The sequence below is a fragment of the Hirundo rustica genome, chromosome Z (genome assembly GCF_015227805.2).
Source record: "Hirundo rustica isolate bHirRus1 chromosome Z, bHirRus1.pri.v3, whole genome shotgun sequence".
Taxonomy (NCBI): domain Eukaryota; kingdom Metazoa; phylum Chordata; class Aves; order Passeriformes; family Hirundinidae; genus Hirundo; species Hirundo rustica.
Window position 1 is genome coordinate 21,055,072 of NC_053488.1, and position 19,859 is coordinate 21,074,930.

Below are 19,859 nucleotides of genomic sequence, written 5' to 3' on the forward strand. Positions count from 1 at the left end.
GGAGGTGTTATGCCACAACACTTGGCAATTTCCCTGGTATTTGTGTAGCACAGACCAAAGGAACAGCTGAGCAGCAGAAATGTCTTTCCCAGATGTTTTGGTAAAGACTCTCCAAGGAGGTGGCAGAAGTGCAATTCTGTGGCATTTTGTTTAACTGCAGCAGTGCCACTGGAAACCATACAGAATAAGCACAAATGTGACTACAGGGCTATGAATGTGCTCACGAAAATTCTTAATAAACTCATGTAACAAGGCTTTGTTTTCACAGGGAGTACAGAAGAGGTAGACCAGATCAGTTTTAAGACTCCCAAGTTCACTGACTTATTCCTGACGATAGGCAGCGGCCCCAGCTCAACAAAAGACCGATAAAGGCCGAAAGGATGTGGTGGTGTTAATCTGTCCCTGTAAAAAAATAAACTCCCAGGAGTAACAGACTAGACAAACACCAGAAATAAAAATGTCAATTTCCAAACCACAGTCCTTTTTTCTTCCCTTTTTCTTTTTCTCCCCCCATTTTTCTTTCCTTTAAACAGAAAAAGGACAGGAATGTCTTATATATGCAACCCCTTGACCCTCTCTTGACAGCACTGATATGAGTTCCAGGATCTCATCACATGTTGGATATGCCAGGAAAATTGGTAGGAAAGCGTGATCACTGGTTGTGTTTTCCTATGTTGTTCCTTCAGTCACCCCATTACTGAGCAGTTAATCATCAGTGTGGTGAGTGTCCTTGTCATGGTGGTGCAAAGGAAGACACAAGGCTGGCATGGCTTGACAACCTCATGTCATTGCTCATAGACAAGCCAAGCACAACACCTAAAGGTCTTGCCTCTTAGTCATCCCCTTCAACAACACTGTGCTCTCCTCTGACTTGGCGCAGTATCTGAAGCTGCTGCCTGGCAGGAAGGGGGAAAGAAAGGGAGGGCAGAATACTGCTGAGTGGTGCAAAGGAGACAAACTCCAAACCAGTGTTTTGTTTTCATTATGGTCTCACACAACAAGACTCCCAAACACTGTGGTAGGAGTATTCTCTCCATGAGACTTAATGTAATGAAGAGTGGAGAAGTTGATCCAAAGGAGTCTATGGACTTCACTGAAGACCACATCTGGCACAGCTCAGTCTTTATGTGCTTCTCAGGGGCCTAATATGCCTTGAGAGCCTTGACCTCACCTAATGTCTCCATCCACAACCCCTGTCCAAAGCTGAGGAGTTCACTTAAACTCAGCCATGAGCCTTCTATCCTCACCTGAGCTGTGTTGTACAAGTCCCCATCTCCAGACTGTCATCCGTCCTAGTTTCCCAGATATATCTATCCAGCTCGACTTCCTTAATGGACCTTGGACCTCTGGTGTAGATTTGTCTTCAGCCCTATCTCTCGCCACTTCTGCCTGGGCTCCCTAAGAGGGCCCTGGACCTGGTTCATCACCTCACCTTGTCTGGAATAGTCAGGACCCCATCACTAGCATCCTGCCCTGTCCTAGCCAGCCAGATGCTGCAGGACTGCACCCCGGTCAGTGAGAGCTCTGCTTGAGCTGGGATCATATCCACTTCCAACTAGCCTCTTCTCATAGTACAGTCCCACTCTGGCTGCTCCCTGACAGTGCATCAACTGTTCTTTGGATTAATCCAACTTACACCTTACTAAATGCAGCAGGAGTAGTGCAGGTTGCTGCTGTTGCTATTCCTTCAGGGACTACTGAGACCACTTTTCACTTCATCACAGACCACACTCCCTTCAGCCTTGAGCATGAGAGACACTGGGAAACATTTGCAAGTTGAGACAGCAAGAGAGGGCAGCTGGTGACACAACCCTGACTACACTGATAAGGTCCTTTAGGATCACCCACCAGGCACCCTTCTGAGATCAAAGCATGCAAGCAGAGGAGGTGGGGCAGAGTCTGAGCCACTGCTAGAGCTCCCTGCTCTCCAATTAAATTTCAAAGGGATAAGAACCCAGCTGCTGATCCAACCCAGGACAATGTGTATTGGCTATAGGAAGTTATATACATCCCTCCTATTTCACTAGAGACTTCATCAAATGACCTGAGACCAAGCAGCCCCCTTGCTGCTGGTCCTGATGAAAGAATGCTGGTTTGACCCTGGGTCCTGATCCAAGATGAAATTTGTCATTGACTCATAGGCCTTGCATTTCCTTTCCTATTGTCTGAAAGCCAATTTCAAAGTTGTTTTCACAGCCCTTCATGATGTCCTAGTACAGCTGTGCTAAATTCCAATGTGAAAGCAAGGAATTAAAAAAGGAACTAGGATCAGAGCAAACATGAAAAGCCTTTGGAAGAGATTTTCCTCTCCTGAGTGTTGATGGAGAGCCCATCGTGGTACACACAGAGGCTGTCCCCTCTGTAGCGGTGTTGAGGAGAGTGCAGATAGATAGAGTTGATTAAAGTCCTTAAATCATGCTATACCACATCTGCCACCCTGCTTTCCACTTTCTTTCAGTCTTTACACAGACATACCTCTTTCTGAATTCAGGAAGGATCTTTCTGTCTGCATTGTGAATTAACACAGGATTAGGACTTTATTTTTCATTTTTACTGACCTGTATTGAGCCCTTTTCTGTTCTGCTCTAAGTGCCTTTTCATGCCACTCATTCACACTTGGTTTCTGAGTCATTCCTAACTAATTTTGTGAGCTGGTGGGTAGTGTGCATACCTTCACACTCAGCCCTTCCAGTTAACTGCACAGCACTTTGTTTTAAAGTTTGTTTAATTCTTCTAACCCTTCTGCTCAACTACTGAGGCCTCGTGGCTGGAGAACTGTGGCAGGCAGGGACACACTGCAGTTTAGCATCTGTATTTTCTGTCAGCTCTGAGAGGGAAATTGCCCTCTGAAGTCTCCTGCAAGTTGTAGTGTGATGAAGGTGGACATGCCCTTGCATGCAGTGGCAGACACGGCTTTCCATGGTGCAGCACTAGGTTCCTGCAAAGCTGGTTTGAGCCATTCGTTAGTCTTGCTTCATACCAGGAGGGCCAACCTTCAGCAGCTGCCAGAGCTGATGTCAGACTCCACACACAACAGAGTTTTCAAGTCTTTATCAGTTCGTCTCTTTTCCCTTCACAGATACCCTGGAGACTTTGCACCGGCATGGGACAAAGTCCCACCAGAAATAGGGATATTCAGGCACAACATACCCACCTCTGATTGTACGTTCCCACTTCCCTATTCTTCCTGTGATAAAGAAGAACAAAACACCTCTGTACCTTTAATCTATGCCTACATAATAGAAACTGTCCTTTAGTGAAAGGCTCAAATCTTCACACCAAGTAGAGCATAAAGCCTGGCCACAGCAGTAAATCAATACACAACACCTAGGTTTGCTGTTTCCCTTTCTTTTTCCTTATTGGCCTTTCTGAGCAACTGCCTCACCCTAAAGAAACATTTACTGCCTCACCTAGCTTTGTTACAAGAACCTGTTCTATAGGTTTTATGGCTAATGTGGCCTTAAATTACCAAGAAATCTGAACCTCACTCCTGTGACTTTCACTGTCTAAAATACTTTTAAATCTTTCTTATATTGGTGGGTTTCCTTTGGATCTTAGTGGTCTTTTCCCCCTGAACCACATCCCAGTGCTTAGTAGTGCAACCCCACCATGATGAGACAAATCTGAATGTGAGGAAGGTACCTAAATTTAATCCTTTCCTGGAGGACCTAACTTTCGGGAGCATCGTGGATATGTTATGGGAGGATGCCAGGAGATGATCCCCCTCTTTGTCATTTCCACATTCATCAGCAACCTACCACATTGGATCTGAAGTGATTTATGGCAAGGTTAGTTTTTTTCATACACCACAGTGTATGGAGTATTAACATGGAGTTAATACACTGAACTTTTGCAAGGACTTATTGGAAATAAGCAGCCCAGGATATTAAGTGCAGCCTTGTACAGTTAGGCCAGTTCTTGCATCACCACCTAAAGTCTGTTATCACTCATCACTTCAAGGCTTGGCTCTTTTGGGGCAATTTTCTGGATTTCCCAAACCTCACTCTCTCCACAGGACTCCAGAAATCATGCACCATAGCTGACTAAAATGAGGGGCATGATTACCAAGACTGCCAAGTTTTAACACAATATACTGAGCTGGCTTTTAGGCTGCCTTCACTTTACCAACTAATCTCAGACTTATGGAAATTTTGAAGTGTTCTCAAAGTCATCTACTTAATTGTGGCTATTTGCAAATCCTTGGGCACAACCGAGCAATCAGCTGGGAAGCAGTGTCATGCAAAGTCAGTTTTCTGAATAGCTTTTCACAGAATTAGGCCTGGAACCAGAAGAGTTGCTTGTTCCCTTTACCCTGACATAACTGCCCATCTCCCTCCTACTTTCTTGTCCCACAACTGCACATAGCAATCATTCAGTGAAAGATGACAAAACCCTATGTAGTGGCAATATACACCCCAGCACACTACTGACAGGTTGTGTGCTAATTAAGTTCTCTTCCTCAGTCTCAAATCATCAGTCTTGATGAGACATTCATGCTGCATAATACTTCACATATATTAACTTCCATGCATTTCATATTCAGGACACATGCAGCAGCTCTGGACCTTGTGACTCTCTAGCCCATGTTGTGTAGTCTGTGGATGAAAAGTGACCACTGAAAATCACCATGCTGCCATTAGTCAAACCTGCTGGCAAGTCAGACTGTCCCTGTCACAAGAAATTAGTGTGTTCTAAAGTGCTTAGTTTTTTCAACTCTTGCCAAGAAAATACTTGTGATGTTCCTAAACCAAAACATGATTCAAAGGAGCTCCCGAGTAACTGAATGATTAATTTCGCTACTGGAATTCAGATATTCAAAGAATAAAAATTCACAAAATTCACTTCAGTATTAATTGGCAGCTGTGAACACTTTGAAAGAATACAGCTTTTCAGGATGGCCTCACAGAGAGGATGTCCCTGCAAGCAGGCAGGACAGATCTAGTGGCTGAGCTAGCCCTCCTCTGCAGACCGCATCAGAAAATGGTCCACCAGCTTTGGAAATCAAGTTTTTCAAGGGGCTCCCTGGCAAATTAGCCTGGCAGACTTAGGACACAGCCAGCCTGTGTCAAGGTGCACTTTGGAATCACAGATTTCACAGCACAAAGTGAACCTAAGCAGGCTGTTAAGAATCTGGCAGAAAAGCTGGCAGAAAGCCACAAGGGCCAGATTCAAAACCTTCCTGACAGAGATGATTTCACTGCAAAAGCTGAGGAACTGACACACTTCCTTTCATGTTTTACTTTAAATGGAGGCAAATTTCCACAGAAAACAACCCCCAGGTTCTGTTACTGAAAGGCCTTGGAGCCTGATCTTGCAAAAGTTTGACTCACAAATAAGTTTCTGGAAATGTGCAAAGTCACTGTGACATGCTTTTCCAGAATCAGATCTCCTTCAACTGCCCATTTTTCAGGCTGAGCAATCCACCTCGGCTGAGCAGTCCACCTCAGATGGTTCATCTGGCTTGTGTTTGCCGGGTTTGCAGAGCCATAGCTGGCATGCAGTTCTGTTCACCCCTTTGAAACAACACTTGAGACATGAAGCAGATGCAGCTACATCTGTGGCTACATCTGCATGAAACAACATACGCTGGTTACTTACAGCATATTCAAACTGCAGATTAAAATCCCTGTTGTTTGCTTGAAGTTGTCTCTCTTCCTCTGCAAAGAAAAGGAAACACATCCATCACACTTTGAGGGTAAGCAGAGTCAATACAGATGTAAATGAAGCATCAAAAGTGCAAGCATAGCTGCTAGAAGGGAATGACACAGTGAATCAGAGCCCTGTGCCAACAGCCCCATATCAGGGACCTGGGGTGTTTGGTGATGTTGATGGAGCTGCACTGAGGACTAGGACCACGGCACTCTCAACACCACGTAACAAGTCTCCTCTATCCAGCATACACTGTAATGCCAGTGCCTGGCCAGGTTGTTCACCTTCTGGATAGGACCTCCCATTTAACTAGTGGTGCTCACTCTTCCTGCCCTGCTCTTCTCTTCCCCCTGAAGTCTTTGGAGTTGTTGCCATCAGCCTACAGTTGGTGCCTTTCTTCCAGTATGGGTGCATTTCTGAGCATCATCCCACTGATGGGACACCATTACCACAGCTATCACGAAATCAAAAATTACTGGAAGGATATCAAAAGGTCATCAAATCTGTCCTTTAGCTCAAGGCAGGGTCTCTCCTCTCTTCCCCAAAAATGACATAGAAAGCTCCAGCAACACCTGTTCTTCAATTGCCTGTTCTAGGACTGAAGTTTCCCTCCCCTAGGGCAGTTTTTTCCTGCATAATCTAACATAAAAATAATTACTTAAATTTCAATAAGTTTTGTATTGTCTTAGGAGGGTCTTCTGCTTCCCCTAAATTCCTTTGTGCTACTTGCCAAGGATGCAGAGTACAGACAGCTGAAGGAGGGGATTGTCCCACTCTGCTCTGCACTGGTGCAGCCTCACCTCGAGTCCTGTGTGCAGTTTTGGGCACCACAGTAAACAAAAGATATAAAACCTGTTAGAAAGAGACCAAGGGAGGGTCATGTGGATGGTGAAGGGACTGGAGAGGAAGCCATATGAGGAACAACTGAGGCCACCTGGTCTGTTCAGTCTGGAGAGGAATAGATTGAGGGGAGACCCTTGCTGTCTACAACTCCCTCAGGAGGGGAAGAGGAGGGGCAAGCACTGATCTCACCTCTGGGTGCCCAGTGACAGGACACAAGGGAATGGCCTGAAGTGTCAGGGGAAATTTAGGTTGGATACCAGGAAAAGGTTTTTCACCCAGAGGGTTGTTGGGCACTGCAACAACTCCCCAGGGAAGCGATCACAGCAGCAAGCCTGGCAGAGTTTAAGAAGCATTTGGACAATGTTCTCAGGCACGACATGTGGTTGTTGGAGCTGTTCTGTGCAGGGATTCTATGATTCTGTGATTCCAAGTTCACTACGTACTGAAGGCTGTTATGCCTTACGCTAGCCTTCTCAAGGGCAAGTAGCTCCCATTTCTTCAGTCACTTCCTATGCATTAATCCATCAGTAGGAACATCACTTTTGGTGCTCTCCAGTGGGCTTCCCAGCTAGCTCAGCCCATTCTGGATGAATGCCCAAAATGGGCCATGGTTTGCAGCTGAGACCTTACCAAAGCGGACCAGGGCACAAGGGACATGCAACTTCCCTTGCAGACAATGCATATCGTGCATAAGAATTCACCCAGGAGTAATTTAAAGTAATATCTTTATTCACCACCAGCACACAGAGGATGGCTTCCCAGAATATGATCCACTTTGGCAGATTCTTTCTGGCAGAGCCAGATGCCTCATCAGGCAATGCAAACGTTTCATTTGTCTTCACTGAAATGCATCCAAATTCTTTGAGACTATTTCTCCAACTAGTCAATTCTAATCCTGTCTTTTAGTGTTCTAGTAGCTTCTGCCAGTGTGGTGCCATTCACAGATGTACTAAGTGTGTTCTTTATTCTGTCAAGATGTAGAAGTAAATATTGAATACCAGACTCAGGATGGGATATACCCCTCATGAATTTTTCAAGCTTCCTAATCAGTCATCAATATCTATTGTTAATGTCCTTTTTTTTCCGAAAAATCTGACACTCACTGTGATTTTATCTCAAATGTATCTCCACTTTACTTGTAAAAATGTCACAAGTGACAGTCAAGATACATGGCAGCTATCTGAGGCTTTTTCAATAGCCCTCCAGCTACCACTAAAACAGAATTAATTTTGGTTTGATGCAGTTTTTCAGGACTGCTGACTGTTAATCATCTCTTCCCCACACATACACTTCTAGTTGCTTTGAAGTGGTTTACTGTATTGTTTCAACCTTTACTCAAGTGAAGCCAATACATCTATAATTGCTCAGCTTTTCTTTTTTTCCTGTTTCAAGATAGGATGCTGTGCTTGCTCTCTTCCCAGTCTTCTGAATTTTGCCTGCCTGTGAGCCAGACTCTCAAACGCAGAACTGCTCTAGGGCATTCTTTACCTTGCCCAGTCAACCCACTCTCTCTCTACTCCAGCCCAAAACCGATCCCTTTCTCCTCTGCTTTTGGCAAGTATTATGTTAGATGTCTCAAGAAAAAAAGAAGGGGGGGGGGGGGGGGGGGGGGGGGGAACCAACAAAAACCAACAAAACCTCTCTAATTTCTTAGCTTCATTTGCTAGGCTTTTTTCCACTGAGCCTCCCCAGAGGCCCCAGCTCTTACAGAACAACTTTACGCCCTTGATAGCCTTTTCTCACTTTGAGCCTTTGCCACAGTGTTTGTGCTGGATAAAACAGTTTTGCACCTTCTAGAGGCATCCTTCGTCTGAAGTAAATGGGGAGCTTCTGATTTTATCATTTCACTCATCCTTCTGAGCCTTTCTCTGAAAGGCAGTAACTTATACATGTGCCCTTAATATCAATTAATTATCTATGTGCCCTTAATATCAATTATTTAAAGAAACAACAGCTCTAATTCTCTCTCCACCCCAGGATTCCTTCCCATGAGGTCTCAGCTATTAGTTCTTCATATTTATTGAAGATTTTCTTCTTGAAGTCAATGTTAAACAATTTGATACTGTCATTTTTTCCTAAGAATCATTGCATAATTTCATAACTATTCCTGTTTACACTCCCTCCAGCTTTCAGAGGACCAGCCAACTCCTCCCATTGTCTCCATTTTGGAGGGAATCAATTCTGAAACAACCTCCTCTCCTCTCCAAAAAATTACCCACCTCTGCACCAAAACTCTGTGCCAGCTGAGTAGGTCGTGCTCCTCTACACTTCTCTCCAACTCTGCCTCTGCACAGACAGAATTCTTCATTTACCACCATGTCCTGCCTCTTAGAAAACCATATTTTCTTTTCTTTTTTTTTCACAAAAGACTGCCCTTCTTGGTTTGCTATGCCTTTGTTCATTACCTTGTAACATTATGAAGAGATTTGCAATTTGCTCATCTCTTTCTTCAAGCTGCATTTCAGACCACGCAGTCAAGAAACAAAAACTTCTGTTAACCATACAGAGTTAGTTTTATTCTTTTATATTAATATTCCAGCCTCATGAATTATCACAGCACGTGTCTGTTACACCTATTAAATGATTTGTTAAGACATCTAGCTCTTCCTGTTTGTTCACTCTTGCATTAGCAAGCGTTTAAGCTGTTCACTGCATTAAAGTGTTAGCCTTCCTCCTTTTTCTTCAATGACCCTGTAAATACAAAGCATCCCTAAATTTTAAGCCCTTTTTCAGATCACCATCTTTTGGTCTCCATCTGTAGGCTGTTTTCATCAAGGCCTCTAATCACTAATGTAAAGCTATGTTAGTAGGCAAATGTGCTTTTCTCCTTCTTCAGGCACATCTAACAGTATCAGTTATTTTGAAATCAGCTGCCATCTGCCCCAAATGGATGATTCAGATCAACCACAGCAGCTTCATTCAATACCTTTGAAGTGCTAAGTCCTTCACTGCTTTCCTCAGACAAATTTTTCTCATCTTCACAATAGGGATAACAATGTACCAAGAGATCAGAGTCACTTATCTGGTGTCCCAGAGGAAAAGGAGCTCAAGAGGTCCAGACTTGCTGGACTTCAACTATTGTGTTGTGTGCTCCTTCAGGAATTTTCCTGAGAGCAACCAGTATTCTCAAAGTTGATGAAAGATAAAGCTATTTGTTAAAAACAGAACTTCCCAACAGTTGCCTGTTTCCTGCCATACAGTAAGTGTTACCCTTATCCCCTCCTCAGGGGCTCAAAGTCTAGTCCTGGAAGAAATGCCACAGAAAAGATAAATGGTGTCAGTGTAAATAGGAATAGATGGCAAAGCTTTAGAGAGCCTCAGTGTCACAAGGCAGTTTCTGAAGTACTCAGCCGCTGTCTGTTTGTATGCAGAAACAGAAATCCAGGTGCTGCAGGCAAAAGTTGAACATACCCTGAGCTCCTTTGCTCTTCCCAGGGCACACTGGGGGAGCAAGAAGCCATCCCCTTTCTCAGGTTGCCCCCAGGGTCTTTGCAGCCAGAGAAGAGGCATTTGACACATGGATTTGAACTCGAGTCTCAAATGCTCTTAGAAAAAAGCTGACACAGGTATGTGCCCTAGTGAAGAAAGGAGCCTTGCAGAACAGTAAGAGATGCACACTCCAAATCGTTTTTATGTGAGCAATATTAATGGCAGCAAATGGCTCTGAGATGGCACAGAAACATGAGGCAGTGGGTCATGAAACAACAGAAATAAGAATCAAGGCACTGCGCTCCCATATGACACCTAAGGGCAGGTTTTCTGTGATAACCCTTTCTTAAGGCCCCTGGTAACTGCGAATCTGGTTCAAAACTGAATAGAGCCTTTGGTTACCATAGCCATCCATCTCTCTCAGAGGCAGTGTCACTAAAGGCCAAAATATGAGGCTAATTTCTAGTGGCAGAATTTAATTTTTCTTGCTGGGTAAAAGCCAATACCTTTGGCTAAATCAAGAAAAACCACAGTAAATTTCACTGATGCATCCAACAGCATCAGCAAGGAGAACTTCCTATCCTCTGGCTACACCAAAGGAGAACCACTCTGACCACATGCACTGGGCAACACTGCCTCAGTGGCTTTTACCCACTGAGGACTGTGAGGTCCTATTGCTAATCCAGCAGTTCTCAGCCATCATAGACCACATGACTCTCATTTGTCTCTGGAAGTGTGGACAGAAACAAAGACTCTTGGATGATCACAATAAACAAACAAACTAACAAACAAAAAAAAGAAAAGTCAAGCATTACACCAGCTTTGCCTGGAAACCATAACTCAGGGTTTTTTGGCTTTAGATACAAGCATGTGTGTCTTATCATGCCCTGTTGATTCTGAAAGCAATGAGGAAAAAAGGGAGGGGGAAGCTGTATGGATATCAGATGAGAAGTTTTTAATTTCTTGAAACTTTTTAATATATCTCTAAGTAAGTCAAATGTTCTGCTTCTGCATATTGCATTCACTGGAAAGAAGGAATGGTATTTGTGATCCAAGTTATCATTTCACTGCCACTGAAAACTATTTTAAATTATTCATCAGTGGAAACTCAGCGTACATAAATATGGCTTAGTGCCCAGTTCTTGGTCTAACCACTGAGACCAAGTCACTGGGAAAGTGCCTGTTTTCTCAGGCAGACAATTTTAGAAGCTAAACCTCAGAATAACATCTGTATTTAATAAAATTAAACCCATGCCAAAAAATCAGCTATAAATCTAACTGGCAAGCCCACCAGCTTTCTTACTTTAGGACTGCTGCATGGAAAACTCCTGCAAAAGGTTAGATTCGAGATCTGGTCAGACAGCCTGGAAATTTGTTTCTGGTTTATGCTAAGGAGCATATGCCAAGAGAAGTGCTTGGAAAAAAGCTTTGTAGATATTGGGTCTTGTGGCTCCAAGGAACGGGAGGTTAAGATCTGCCTGGTTTTGCCAAGTCCTATACAAACTAGGCATGAAATGAACACAGCCCAGTTAGAGGACTGCCTGGGTAACTAACCCTGACAACAGAACAGAGACAGCATAAACTCTGTCAAAATAATAATCTCTCCTCCACACTTTAAACAAGTGACCTCAAGAGCAAAAACTCTGCCCTGAACCAGATACAAATAGTGGCATGCAGAAGCTGGACTTATCTCCCCAACTTCCCTTACAGAGTTGTTCTTAGCAAAGCTATTATCCTTACCAAGTTGTGAAGACTATAACAGATTATTCTGGTTCCAAGGGAACTGACCATACTGGGACTGTAATTCAGGTCTCTTCTCCAACAGGCTATAAGTAGTTTCAGAAGACCCCCTCTAGTCACACACCTCATGCTGTGTCTCCTGCTACCTCCTCCTTGTCCCATATCCCTCCTAACTTTAGTTGTCTCTAGTTTTGGGCATCTCACCATCACTGTGTGGCCCAGCTTTTGATATCAGCTCTCAACTATGGCTACCTCACACCCAGCATCCAGGAGATCAGCCATCTCATATCAGGCAGACAAATCCTGGCCTTGTTTTCTGGTCTTTGATGCACTGCTCCTCTACACGCACAAGAGACTGGAAACTGACATGGTGAGTCAGTACTTCCATCTTCCCCTCAAAAAACCTGAGAATTATACTCTCCATTGAAAGGCAACTCCATGGGAGAGGGCAAGTCATCATATATTGTGTTAGGCAACCAAAATATTTTCTCCTCGGAGGTTATTATACAAGCTAGTAGCTAAAATCCCCTTGCACCTTAGAGCAATAATTGCCCCTTTTTGCAATCATTTGGGGTGAAAGAACCATGCAACAAGTGTCTTGATTTGCAGGTGCTGTACCTGGGTAGAGTCCCTGTCACTGGGGTAAAGAGAATGGGATTATTTCTTACATCACCAATACAAAGACTTTCACATTCTTAACTCACCAGTGCCTTGCTGGGATCAGAGCTGCAACAAGTGAACTTCATCCAAAACAAAAGCCAGAGATCTTTACATGTAAAGTTCATCATCTCATATGGATCAGAGGATGCATGGGTGAAACAACGAGCCATATGACAGGTCTGAGGGTCATGGTGGTTAAATATCTGTATTTCACAGCCAGTCTGTGACCCAGACATTTGTCGGACCGTCATTACCTGAGTGTCACCCTCAGGCTGTAACCTGACCGGTGCTGCGCACCTGCTGCTCTGCAGCACGAAACCAAAGCCCATCCCTGCCCTGAATGGCAGCCAGGGCCTGGCAGGGTTCAACAAGCGTGGCTGGGGCAGCAGCAGCAGTGAGAAACCAGTGGGATGGAAACGGGGAGAGGGAGGTCAGAGCCAAGCCCGGCTTGGAGCAGGAACATGTTCAGCTGCCTGGCAAACAAATGTGTTTTTTTATTGACTCATAGGAGGGGCTCTCCCAGGCTCCACGCTACAAACCCACACATTTTTAATGTGCAGATGCCCCCCTCTTGTGTGGAGACTCTCTGGCTGCCCTTGCTGGAGAGGATTTATGCTGGCAATCACATGCATTTTCATATCAGAAATGGAGTAGACAGTGCTGAGTGTGAGGCATTTAATTAAGAAAAAGAATGCATCATGACCTTACACAGACACCATGATCAATGGCTTTAGCACTCTTTCATCCTTCCTGTCCCTCCATTATTAAATAAATATATTTATTATGTTTCTTTGCCTCAAAAAACCAAGAATTCTCCTTCGTCCTGAAGAAATAAAATGCAAGAAATACACTTTTGAGGTCATGGACTGTGTCTTTTGATGATTGGTACTGAGCTCAGCCTCCTGGTAGGCATCAAACAAACAAACAAACAATTCCACACAGAGTGGAATTTCTCACACAGGTAAAACATTCCATATATCCCTGGTATAGAAAGCCAAATTATTTTGCTACTGGAATTACTAACAGAGGGCCCATTTTGGTGATGTACTGACCTCCTCCATTTTCATACAGCAGATGAAAGGTCTGACATAAAAAACCCTGAGGGTGAACTGGAAATATTTCTGCCGCAGGTCTAGTCAATTTTTAATATCAACATAAAGTTCAGTAGTAGACCCTGCCCTTTTCTAAAAGCAGCATTTTATATTATCACCATAAGAAAAAAGAAGAAAAGACAGCATCCAAAAGGATACCCCAAATTTGCCCAGTGTGTACAACACTTGTAGTCAAATTGGGACACAGGAGGAAGAAATGTAGGATAATCTTAAACCTGAAAATATTGCCATTTAGGTTTTTCTAGGAAGGGACACAGGCTGACTCATCTCTCCTTTTTCCCATCTCCTGCAATAACACCAGTTCTGGTTTTCCCTCCTTTCCTACTCCTAGCAATGTCTCAGCCACCTGCCCTAGGTTTGGGCAGAGGTGGGGGCATCATGTCTCAAAAATGCCTGGCAACAAATTAATTCTCAAGAAGCATCAATGTCTTTTCATATTTGTTTCAGTCTGCTTCAAAATGAAATACATGTTTTTCAAATGTATTAGCAGTAGAAATACTTGTCTTTTCTTCATTCCCCACCCAGCTGGTTTAGAATTTTATATCACTCTGTGTTCTGGTTTTATGTCTGATAGTAGTTCATAATATTTTGACTAATATTAGCATGCCAAAAAAGGCAGCTGAAATAGTCTTTTGTTTTTATTTTGAAAACTAGACTGATAGGGACTGGCTGGCACATATAATTTCCTTTACTAGAAAACAGTATCTCCTAGACATGCTGATAAATACTACAGCTTAACATAATTGCACATGTTGTTAATAGCAGCAATGCACAGTGATAGGAAGTGATGCAAAAAATCATAAAAATAAATACAGCTCTGAAACAAACTTTGAGAAGTTTTTCAATTCACAGTTATTTCCCTCATGGGAAATTATGTAAAAATAAATACATTTTTCATACTCAATGTCTATTGTGGTGAGACATTTCCTATCGGATCAGAATGGGGATCACAGAAGGCAGCTGAGCTCAATGTCCCATAGCGCCAGTCTTCGGCTGCCTTCTTCAGGAGCTGCCAAGCCCTGCCCAGAGCCTGACTGCTCCAAGACCAGCTGCCTTGGTGAGCACCAATAAGGAAAACCCACTAGAACTTTACAAAAGCCCTAGCTCAATGTATAACCTTCCTCCTCTTCACACAGTACCCTGAGGCTGAGCTTGTGGAGAAAAAACTGCAGCAATGACTTCTCTTCCAGCTGTGTAGATAAATTCTCCCTGCTCTCTATTCCCATATTTTTCATGGACAGTACCTGCCTGACCCTATCCTCAAGGTATGAAGCTCCAATTCAGAATTAAACTGCCATGGGAGGAAGCCAGTGAACAGAGACATTCCACAATTATCAGCCATCTCCAACCTTCCACACAGTTGATCAACTAGAAGTGCTCCCCTCCCTCTCTGTTCCACCCACGTTCACTGTAGGTTAGACCTCAGTGTAAAAGATCTCAGGCATCTTTTCCACAGAAACACCTCTGGTGCTTATCCTGCTTCAGCTGGAACAGCTTCACCAACATTTTCCAGCAACTGGTTTCTTCCAGGCATCTTCATATGTCAGCATGAGCTGCGTTTTAGTTACACTCTTGATAAATTCTATGAAGACCTTGAGACTATAAAAAGCCAACCCTTATCTGCAAGAAACTTAAGACCATGTAACCTGTCCTCCTAAACTACACCTATCATATTTCACCTGCACCTCAGCTCATGTGGAAACCATGCCTTGCTGGGGAGAAAAGCTGGATCTCTTGGGAGCAATCCTGATCCCAGGTCCAGCAGCTGATGCCTGAGGTAATCCATTCCCTCCAATAAAAGTCATATCATGAGCATGGCTCTTCAGCAAGGTTAAACGTCATCCAGCTTTGTTTTTGGAGCAGAGATTTGGTCTTTTCCATAAGCAGTACTGCCCCTCCAAGATGAACACATGGGATGTTCCCTGTGGGAGGGTGTTGCCTGCTCTCAGGCAGCACAGTCCTTTGGACTTCTACAAACACAAAGAGTATAAACTGTTGGATTAAAATAGCACTTCAACACTGGCATTCATGCCTAGTTAAATGTTTGCAGGAGCAATCATAGCTTTGGGGCTGCAAGGCAAAATAATTAAAAACACAAGAGGAGGAGAGAAAACACTTTCAGCTTCCTGTTATGGAAGCTCCTCATTCCCTGATCACCTCTGCTTCCTTTATCCTCTGAACTTTTTCCAGTTTGCTTCCATTGGTTTTGAATGGATAATTGGATGCAAAAAGAAATTATTCTTCCCAATAAAATACCGGGTTTATATCTAGGAAGATCTAAGTTTTTCAAATACTTGTTTGAGGGCGGGGCAGCTGAACCATTCCCAGCTAAAACCCAGACTCAGGCCCAGGCAAAACACACCACTTTCCTAATATAGCAACAGAATCTTTTTGATAATCTGAACAGCTACTGCTTTGTGAGTGGAGGTGCCCTGAGCAGATGGTGGCTCACAGACAAACCCTCATCTGCAAAAACCAAGATGTAAAAAAGATCTGGGGCTGGCAGAGATCCTTCCCTGGGACCAATCACAACCTCCTCTCCTGGGATTGTTAAAGAAGCAAACGGATGCTCCTGTCTTAACACCAGGGCTCACCGTCTGCCCTGGTCCAGGAAGGGGAAATAGCAGCACAATTGCAAAAATAAACCCCTGGGAAAAAGCTGTTCAGTCTTCTGAGTTCGGAGAAGTTGGAAAAAAAATTCTTGTCAAAATACAAGGAGGGCAGTAGTTCCAGCTTCATCAAATGCAGAGAGGAACAACACCCTGAAAGGAAAGGCTAGAGACTTTCCCTCTTCACCATGTCTGCAGCTAGATCCCTGATCAGAGACTGCACACAGGGTCTCTCAGGGTACACACGTGTGTGCTCTCAGGGTGCATGTTTCTGATTTACTCTTCTTCCTGTTTCTGATTGGAGGGAATATCAGGACCATTGCCATCATAAAACAGTATCATACAATTGTTTAGATTGGAAAAGACCTCCATGATCATCAAATCCAACTGTTTACCCAGTACTGCCAACTCCATCACTAAACCATGTCCCTAAATGCCACATCTGCACATCTGTTAAACACCTCCAGAGATGGTGACTCCACCAATGCCATGGGCAGCCTGTTCCAATGCTTGACAACCCTTTCTGTGAAAAAACTTTTCCTAATAGCCAATCTAAACTTCCCCTGGTGTACCGTGGCCATTTCTTCTTGTCCTGTTTCTTACCTGGGAGAAGAGATTGACCCCCACATAACTACAGCTTCCTTTCAGGTAGTTTTAGAAACTCCAGGTTTAACACCCCAGAGCTCCCTTAGCAGCCCTTTATAAAACTTGTGCTGTAGACCCTTCATGAGCTTCTTTTTCCTTCTCTGGACACACTTCAGCACCTCAAAGTCTTTCTTGTGGGAGGCTCAAAACTGAACATAGAATTTGAGATGCACCAGTACATTTCATCATCCAAAGACTGCATCAGACCTTTGCACTGTGCTTTGCTCATCCATGCCCAGAAAGGATTCCTGTATTTAAAAAAAACACCAAAACCCAACTTCCCCAAAGTAGTCGTGTCACGACAGAGTACAAACTCTGTAGCTGGTCCTGTTGCAGATATGCCCCCATTCACTGGCACCCAGTCCACAGCACTCCTCCAAAGAAGTATGATATGCAGGAAAAGAAAAGAAAATGCATCTTCCCCTACCTGCTCTGGGCCAGACATGTTCCCAAACAGGAGCTAAAGGACTTGCACATGTGCTGTATTTTCATTCCTTTGCTCCCATGACAATGTCATTACCAGACCACACTCACCTTTCAATTTCTTCTTTCCAAATTTTAATCCAAATAGAGACATCCCAAAACTTTATTTTAGTCCAACTCCATGGAACTTCTGCAAGAGAAAAGAGGAGGCAATTCACAACGCATACAGCAGCCCATACATGTAATTCTATGCCAAATAAATGGGGGAAACAAATTCCTAAGCACTGCAGCCAACAGCCACAGTTTACCATCCAGAATGCATTAAAATACAAAACAATCTTAGGTTTTCAGGCTGCAGTGTGTCAGTGGACTACCTTACCTTGGACATGCTGATCAATTCATCTCCTGACATGGCACAAAGAAGGGGCCAGTGGAAGAGAGACTGAAGAAGACATTCCCACTACATTGGTGTTATATGAAAATGAGAAATACACACCCAGAGCTTGTACTTTAGGTACAGAGGAACTGCGTGTCTACCCAGAGCAAGACCAGCCTCCTTGAGGAGGAGGAAGCAGCAGGAAGTACTGGTTTCCTGTAAATCTGCCTCTGCTCAACACACACTGGCTCACACTGTTGTCCATTGCTGGTCATCCTGCATGTTTGGGGCAGACTAGAATAAAATTTCTCCCCCACTGGCTGCAAACTACTTGGCCGAGAAGCTAAGGCCAGGCACCAGATATGCATTTAAGGCTGAATATATACTGATAGGGAGAGGAATCGAGCATTAAAAAAAATCACATCAAAACTGACTGGTAGTGAAATTTTCAGTGTCCCAATCATCAAACAAGGTTATTTAAAGGATATGAAGGTGATGTTGGTGCTGACAACCTAGAGTATCTGTGAACGTGAGAAAAGCCGGCATTGCTCTGTGACCAGGAGCCTGAATCAACAGGAACACTGTACCAGTTGTACCAGTGAGGCAAGCTGAGACACTTGAGAGAGTCACAGTCTATCTAGAACAAGTCTTCTAGGTGACAGAATGCCATTTTTCACTTTATCCTATGCTATCTGTGCAGACCAAGGGTGCCTAAGGAGACAGGAATAGCAAATATGTCATAGTTTGGAAACACACACATGCGAACACAGCCTATGTCACATCCAAAACGCAATCCTGATACAACACCACCATTGCAAGCTTCAGTTTCCTGTCTTTGCAGAAAATAAAGGTAAACTTTAAGGAAAACTCTACAATCCTTGCAAATGTCAAGCTTCTGCTCCAGATGCTCCAGCAAAGCTATATTTAGTAGCTGCAGTTGCATGAATCTGAATTCAGTGACAGGTTGGGGGGCCTCTCTGTGCCCACTCTGTGCCCACTCTTTTTGAAGATGTCCTTTCTCTATTCACCCCACCAATTGTTTCTGCTCATCATGACAAATTCTTTGGTACCACATCACCCCAGAATTTCTCTGCCCATGAAGCCAAACCACTTAAAATTAAAATATGCAATGTTACAACCTAAAGCTTTTTTGACCCTGCTGACCAAGCTTACTTTCCGTCCTTGGCCTCAGTCTATCACTTACAACGTATTTCTTCCACATTTTAGAATTACTATTATGTCTTACAAAACCCTGCTAACTTGGACAGAGAGTTCCCCTAATATGGTGGGAAGAGTGAGACACTCCCCACACACACAGAGGTAAAGACCTCAGATTTCCTGAAGCACCAGGAGCCGTGGATCTGATAATCACTAATCTGGTAATCCTGGCAGCACAAGGATGCAAAAGGTTGACTGGTTATAATCAGAATATTGATGATTATATGATCCATATGAACTCTGGATGTTGCTGTATTTGCAAAACATTTTAGAAAAACAAAAGTCACTGTTCACTGTCAGCACAAAGATGCAAAAGGTTAACTGGTTATAATCATCATATTGATGGTTACATGACCCATATGAACCCTGCATCTTCCTGTATTTTCCAACCATTTTAGAAAACCAATCCCCAGCTACCAAACCTCTCCCAGCTGTATACTCAATTGACAAGGCATATAATTTCAGCAGTGGTTGAAAAAAGGATGTTTGTATTTTTGGGGGAGCAGAGAAGAGAAGGTGGTTATAAGCTTTCTTTCAGCATTAATAACATGAAGCAAACAATAGACTTTCACATCTTCCAAACAAAAACCTGAAACTTCCTTCAGCTCTGACACACGGCTTTTGTTAATTACTGTGATTCTTTGAACCCTGGTTTCTGGTGGGACTGCAGCATGACAAGAAGACTGAAACAATACAGTGGTTTTATATGGAAAACATGTAATTCCCACAGCTTCTCAGTGCATTAAATCAGGACTGCATGCATTGAACATCTTCACTGGGCAGTAAATTTAAGTTACCATCATGGCCAGCACAAATAACCTTACAGGCTTTCAATTCCCACGAAACTTTGCCTTTTAGGGCAGACATGGGAGATAACTTTGCCACATCCATTTGTACCAATTACCTCTCCAGTACGTCATTTCCACCACACTTGGCATACTTGCTCACTTAGTTAAATCCCAGGAGTTATGTATGAATCCTTCCCAAGCTGACCTGATCCTCTAGGCAAAACTTAGTTCCTGACTTGCTCAAACCACAACATAATTTGAAAATGTGTCAGTATTCAATGGGCACATACATGATGGCATTAAGAGCTGGACACACCCTTATTGCATTGAGGTGTACCCTTTATTTTCATAATATTGCAAATATCTT

At 43.5% G+C, this 19,859-nt stretch overlaps 1 protein-coding gene across 4 annotated transcripts in view; it reads right to left on the bottom strand.

The window, feature by feature from the left end:
* The window catches only part of LOC120765619 (phospholipid-transporting ATPase ID-like), a 74,933-nt gene that overhangs the window by 46,218 nt on the left and 8,856 nt on the right, over positions 1 to 19,859 (bottom strand). For 3 of the 4 annotated variants that reach the window (XM_040090666.1, XM_040090667.1, XM_040090665.2), the window contains 2 exons: positions 17,222 to 17,300; positions 5,599 to 5,657 (listed from right to left, as the gene is read on the bottom strand). In XM_040090666.1, coding sequence (XP_039946600.1) covers positions 5,599 to 5,657; positions 17,222 to 17,264 — 102 coding nt within the window. In that variant the 5' untranslated portion in view covers positions 17,265 to 17,300. Of the gene's footprint in view, positions 1 to 5,598; positions 5,658 to 17,221; positions 17,301 to 17,489; positions 17,601 to 19,859 lie in introns of those variants that run through there. The other variant, XM_040090668.1, reaches the window with a different exon arrangement.